Below are 6,229 nucleotides of genomic sequence, written 5' to 3'. Positions count from 1 at the left end.
GGCCGGCAGCAGCCCTGGAGGACACGGCGCCTGCAGCCCCCGCCTGACACCTTGGAGATTTCCTCAGCCTGATCCAGACCAAGTCAGAATCCGCCGGCCCGCTCCACCGTGTGGGCGCCGAGACATAACCTGTGGCCTCTCCCCTTTCCCCGTCCACCTCTGTGCCCGTGCTTCTGCAGACCCGCCATGAACAAGGAAAGCTGGTTGATGGCTGTGTATCAAGCTATCGCATCACTCGTGAGAATGTTTTAAGAAGCCTCCCTGTGCATAGGGCCTACAGAAGGTCACCAGTAAGCACAGATTCTCGTAACGGTATTATATGCAGGGACCAGAGTGCTGACACACGGCTTCTCTCAGGTGCTGGAGTCTCAGGAGATGCTGAAGATGCCGAGGGAGGGTCATCTCACTCATGTACACAGTGGTGAGGAATGACTGAGCTCCTTCAGGGAAATGGAGAGTTAAAACCACAGTGGGGGGCTCCCCAAAACAAAGGTCTGTGCAGGCATGCATGGCTCTGTTTCACTGCCTATTATTTCGTGAGGGATTGTGTGTCTGCGACCTGGGTTAAAAATAACCCAGAAAGGTTAACTCGAAAGGTTGTTTTTAATGTAGTTCATTTCAGTGACTTGGTCTACAGTGTAGCCACAGAATCGGAATCAGAAGTGATGGCACTACTGAAAGGGTGGCAAGCACTACCAAAGGGGCAGAAAGGAACAACTGGAGGGACTGCAAACTAGACTGAAGACAATTTGTTGATAGTTTACGTTCTGCTTCTGGGATGTCAACAGCCACCTGAAATTTAAGGCAGCATAAATTGTATCTTGACAATTTGATCCTGCAGTCTCTTAGTACAGTTCTACCAAGCAGATACCCACAGAAATAAAGAATTTCAGATTCCACAGCAAGTAATGAGGGAGCTCTGACTACAGCTTGCACTATTTGTCCTCTACTGACCAGAGGAACTCGAGTGACAGAAGTTCAAAACACGACCCTCCAGTGTTACTGTTCTGTTTGTAAAAGCAGTGAATGTCCACTAAGGAAAACAGTAGCCAACCGGATCTGTACGGATTCCAAATCTTCAGACCTTTAGCAGCAGTCCCTCTGGGTAACTTACCAACACAGAGGAAACTTCACACCAGTGCAAAGCCTAGCAGAAAGTGGGGAATCGGCCAAAACTTGCATTCCTGTCTCCAGTGAAAAAATGCTCCCTAGTCAACAAAGAAAAAAGACTACAAGTACTTAAATAAGAAAATGCAAAGAGTTAACTACTCTAAAGGAGTTGTACTAAGGTTCACTTTGATACACCAGTGCAAATATGATTTGCTGGCTTCTTGTTTAAATGAGATGCAGTGCAGAAAAGAGAAAATAAACATAAAGGTCATGAACATGTGTTGATATCTTTAGATGGACTAATCCTGTGGAAGGGGACTTGCTTGCTGTGCCTAGGAATGAGGTCAGGGACTCTGGGCAATTCAATTAGTCGGTCCATGCTTCAGTGTCCTCTTTGTCAAATACAGAGAAAGGAATCGATATTTCCTTATTGTGCAGAATCATTGTAAAGTTGCCTTTGTGTGTGCCACGTGGAACAAAATAAATAAAGGACTCACAAAAAAGAACAAGCATCTGAATAATGGAAAATCAGACTGAAAGATACTGAGTACCGGCTTCTCCTGTTCATACGGCAACTGTCAAGCAGAAGGGTGTACCTTTGGGAGAAGGGGAGGGATGCAAGAAACACGATGTTCCCTAGGGTTTTTAGGAGCAGCTGACTTGCGACAGGCCTCCCAAGGGGTTATAGAGCAGAAAGGAAGGAGCAAAGGAGGAAAACAGAGAGGTGTCAATCAGGACCAGCAAGTACCTGACCCTTAGGGATAATTACTCACTTCCCACTTCTTCTGGTGGAGCTGCCTGGTCAATACCAGTTGAATGAGAGAGGCAGATCTAGGAACAACACTGAGTCCAGATTTGAAAGAAAGTGCATCTAAATCTCCTTTATCTGACCATGTTTTTATCTGAGACCCAGGCCCCAGCTAAGCAACTGTAATCTTCTCGTGAATCAAGACCAGCAAACTGAGTTTAGAAACCTAAATGTAAAGGCTGATCACACCCAGGATTTTGACTAAAGCAAAAGCTGAGAAAAATCTTAAGTGTGACCATAGAAATGAGCAACTTCTACTGCTTTTTTTTTCAAAAGTAGGCTCTTTTTCTAGAGGTTTGCTTCAGGAAGAGAGCAGGTTGGTTTGTTGGAGTGCAAGTGAAATACTTGTTCATGAAAAATGTCTGTGCTGACTCCACTGAGAAGAAATAGAATTGGTGCCAACCACACTTCCTTTGGAAGCCTGTTAGGAATTCAGCTAAAACCAAGCAAAGCAGCTGGCTGTTGCACAGCAGCAAGGACAAAGTCTTGCACTGAACTGAACCTGTAATCTTAAAAGGTAAATTCTGATCTTGTTACCCCCTTGCTCAAGCCATCCTGGCACTGCAAGATACCTCCATCGCTATTTTATAAACCATTGGAGGTTTACATGTGTCCATTCATGCTCTACTGTAAGAACCAGGAGGCCAAGAAGTTGACTGAATCCAGACACATATTCACATACCCTCACAAAGAGCAACAACATGGGCAGGAAGAATAATACCAACTGAGGACAAGAGAGGAGACACCTACATTGGGATAAGGAGGTGGAAAAGCTGTGCAGTGCATAGTCAAGATGCAGGAAGGGGAGAGGAGGATTGGATGAAATGGGGGAAGAGAGCATTTTACAAAGCAGGCCAAGGCTGGGCACTGCCAGGCACAGCGTGCACCAGCAGAGAGAAGGACAGAGGAGCACGTTCAGTTTGGCAAGTCTTCCAGCTGTTCCCTGTCTCCCTCAGTCTATGCTTACAACTCAGATATATTTGGCACTGGCTGGATAGGAGGGTGCTACGGGGATGGCAGCTCTTTCACATAACTTGCCCCCGAGCTTCCTCTTCTCTGTGCCAAGGAGAAGGCAGACAAAGCTTTGGCTGCTTGCTTTACAGAACTAGTCTGACAGCAGGGCAAAAGGAAGCTGCAGAGAGCCCATCGTGCTTGCAAAACCTCCAGCAGGAGGAGTTTTAGATGGTTCAAAGAGAGCATTCAAACAAAACCCTCCTACAGCCTAAAATTCAGCTCATGTTAATTGAGCACTAACTGCAAGCCTTCAAGAAAAAAGAATCCTTCCCTCCATTCAGCACTGCTCTGAACATAGCAGAGACCAGAGCAATATTTACAAATATGTATCCAAGATGTGTGGTTTCACGGTCTTTAACTATTGCTTTAAAGGTAGTAGGTAAGATTAGCTTTTGGTTGCAGACACCACTTAGAAGCGGGAGATTGTAGCAGCCTTTGGGCTAAATTTTGATACCCTAACATTGAATAATAGGCTGCTCTTGTTCTTCTTGGTAGTAAGTTTCAAATCAATTTGCAAAGGAGCTCAAATCTTTTGTGTTACAAAGAGACTTAGGCATGGGTGGTGACATGAAGTGGAACCAGGAGCTGAATCAGGTCTCTTGTACCTGAATCCCTTGCCCTAATAAACACAGGTATTTTAAAGCATATCAAGAACCAAGGGCATTATGCAGAACAGAACCAAGCCCACCTCATGGCTCACGGCCACTGACCTGCCCTCGCTTGCTTGCTGTTACTCAGCTGGTGGCTCTGGGGCTCATTGGAGTTTAACTTGACAAAGAAAGCAGAACATTTTTCTGCTGAGTTAGTGAGCTGAATAGGTTCAGTGAAGTGTTCAATGAGCACCAGAGCCAGCTCAAGAGACTGGGCCACTTATGGCTGGGAACAGTAACAGCTGAGACAGGAACAGCCCCACCTTTCAAGGCAGAAAATTCATATATGAGCTTGACAGCCTTGTCAAACCACACACAGAGTCTTGCAATCTTCCCTTTCCAACTTCAGATACCAGGTTCAATGATGTGAGCCACTGTAAAGGGTTCCAGTCAGAAGTGGGACACTACTGAAGACTAGTGAACAAAGGCTGATCTGCACTGTTTGGGTTAGCAGAAAGAGACTAGAAATCAAGCCCTCTTGGAAAGTAGGAATTCCAGGGGCATCAGTCCAGGTGGAAAAATTGGAAAATACATATTTTAGTATAGTTTAGGTCATTCCCAAGAAGCTGCTTTTCTGATACATCTTATTCGCTACAAGCCAATCATCCCAGTTACTCCTGTTACTGCTGGATGGGAATGGTCTGTGGCAAGGAGGCTTTACAGGTTGCAGTTGATTCATTTAATTACAGATATAGATATTTTCCACCTCTAATTCAAATGCTGTCCAAGCACACAAGTACAGTTTGCCTGTTTAAAAGCAGTCCATTTGACCTAGATAACTGCTGTTCCCTCTCAAGACAAAATCCCTCCTCACATTCTTTTTAAAGTTCTTTCATGTTGCAGGCGCCATGCAACACCCAGAGTTACAAAAGTTTTAGCAACATTATGTTAAACAAGGACTGTAAAACCTTTCATACTTCACACTGAGGAACAAAAATGAAAACAACTGACCCTGAGACATTCTAGGACTTAATAGAGAAAGAAGTGTCTTCTACCCAGGCTTTGGAAAATCACATTTACAGAACAACCAGCTCAGAACTTACCTCTATGTGATGCTTGATTTAAAAAGATGCCTAGAAGAGGTCCTGTACAATAATGCTAGGCACTGGAAGATTTACACAGAATTTAAATAGAGTTATTACCAGCATTCAGAGAAAATCACTGTTCCATTACTTTCCGTTTTCCCTCAAATCAGTACTTTCCAGCCACTGCCAGTCCACTGTGTTGCTTTAGGAGTATCTTTCAACTAAGTTCTCAGTGGAGCATCTGATATTTTTCCAAGAAAAGCTTTTGAGACGCTGAACGAACAGTCCTTTCAGTACAATCCCTGTGCCCAACAACTTTCTACATAAAAGCCCTCATTATGAATTTTGAGTCAGTGGAGTTTTCTCAGTCAGTGTGTGTTGCTGATCAGGCTTTCTTGACCTAGAATTGGTATTTCCCATACAGTCTGCATGAAGCCCTGAAGCACATTCAAACGCTGTGCAGGCTAATGACTACAAAAGAAAAAAACAACCAAAAGAAAATTACATCAAAAAATTTGATTCAGAATTGGCAACTCTGTAACCTCTCCCTTAGCTGCCATCTCATTAACATATTTGTTCAAAAGCCTTTTCTCTGCTTCATTACATAATTTGTGTTACAAAATCCAGATAAACACTCATTATTTCCCGGTCTAAATTATGGCTTATTTGGCTTCCTTTTTCTTCTTCTTTTTTTATTTTTCCCAGGGAAAAATGGGGGACAGAAGGGGCTTGTTCGGACGGGAAATTTCTGAGTAACATCTGGGACATCTGCTGTGTGTGGCATTACAATACTTTATGCAAATACTAGTGAATGATTCTTCCCAATACCTCTGCAAAGTAGAAGAATTAATATTATTGTCCCCATCTTTACAGACTAAGAAGGTCAGTTCGTGTTTTCTACATCCACCCTGGGCAGGGTCTACAACATCAGAGAAGAGCTGCTGGTGCCATACTGCTCTAAGGGATCAGTTGTAGGAGCAGCTACAAGAAATCCTAGGCCTTCCATCAGAAAATCCTGAAGATATTGGCATTGAAATGAAAGCGTGAAGTTCTGTTCCTTTTTCTCTCTAACTCACATTTCTTCTAAGGTTCCCTATGCAAAATGTAGAGCTGTGTGACCCCGGCTGAGGTCCAGTGACAGGCAGGACCTGCTGCCCTGGGGGCCTCTGGTGCTGTCGGTCAGTGCCAACCATGACAGGGCATCATCAGGGAGAAAGGGCGAAATTTCGCCTTGCACATTCCCTGAACTGGTCCGAGGGTCAGTGGGGAAGCAGTGGGGCCTGGGAGCCTGCTGGGGCGAGGCTGAGCAGCCACGTTGTGGGGCTTGCTGCAGTGAGGCTGGAGACCAATGCTGCGTTCCTCCCCCATGGTGACGGTGAGCAAATACCTCCTCTCCACTAGCTGGCTGGTTTTGGCTGAGTGGGGCAGCATCACCCCGGGGAGGCCAAGGGGCGTTTGTGAGGCTGGGTACGGCCGTGACCAGCGCTCCAGGGGTGGAGGGGGCTGGAGCGTGCCCCTGCCCGCCCTGCGCACCGCAGACCAGCCCTGCGGCCTGGCAGCCCGGGCGGGATGAGAGAACAATGGCTGTGGTGACGCCGGCCAGGCAAGGGCTGCGGCCGAGC

The 6,229-nt window shown here is 45.7% G+C and overlaps 1 protein-coding gene across 1 annotated transcript in view; it reads right to left on the bottom strand.

Moving 5' to 3' along the window:
• Positions 1–2,654, bottom strand: part of SLC13A5 (solute carrier family 13 member 5) — a 16,428-nt gene extending 13,774 nt beyond the window's left edge. Inside the window, exon 1 of the mRNA XM_009641838.2 lies at positions 2,597–2,654. Within this exon, the coding sequence (XP_009640133.1) occupies positions 2,597–2,621 (25 nt within the window). The 5' untranslated portion in view covers positions 2,622–2,654. The remainder of the gene's footprint in view (positions 1–2,596) is intronic.
• Positions 2,655–6,229: the final 3,575 nt, after the last annotated feature.

The sequence above is a fragment of the Egretta garzetta genome, unplaced genomic scaffold (genome assembly GCF_000687185.1).
Source record: "Egretta garzetta isolate BGI_Z169 unplaced genomic scaffold, ASM68718v1 scaffold337, whole genome shotgun sequence".
In the NCBI taxonomy this organism is placed as follows: Eukaryota; Metazoa; Chordata; class Aves; order Pelecaniformes; family Ardeidae; genus Egretta; species Egretta garzetta.
The sequence above is the reverse complement of the archived record's forward strand: the minus strand, read 5'-3'. Positions and strand labels throughout refer to the sequence as shown.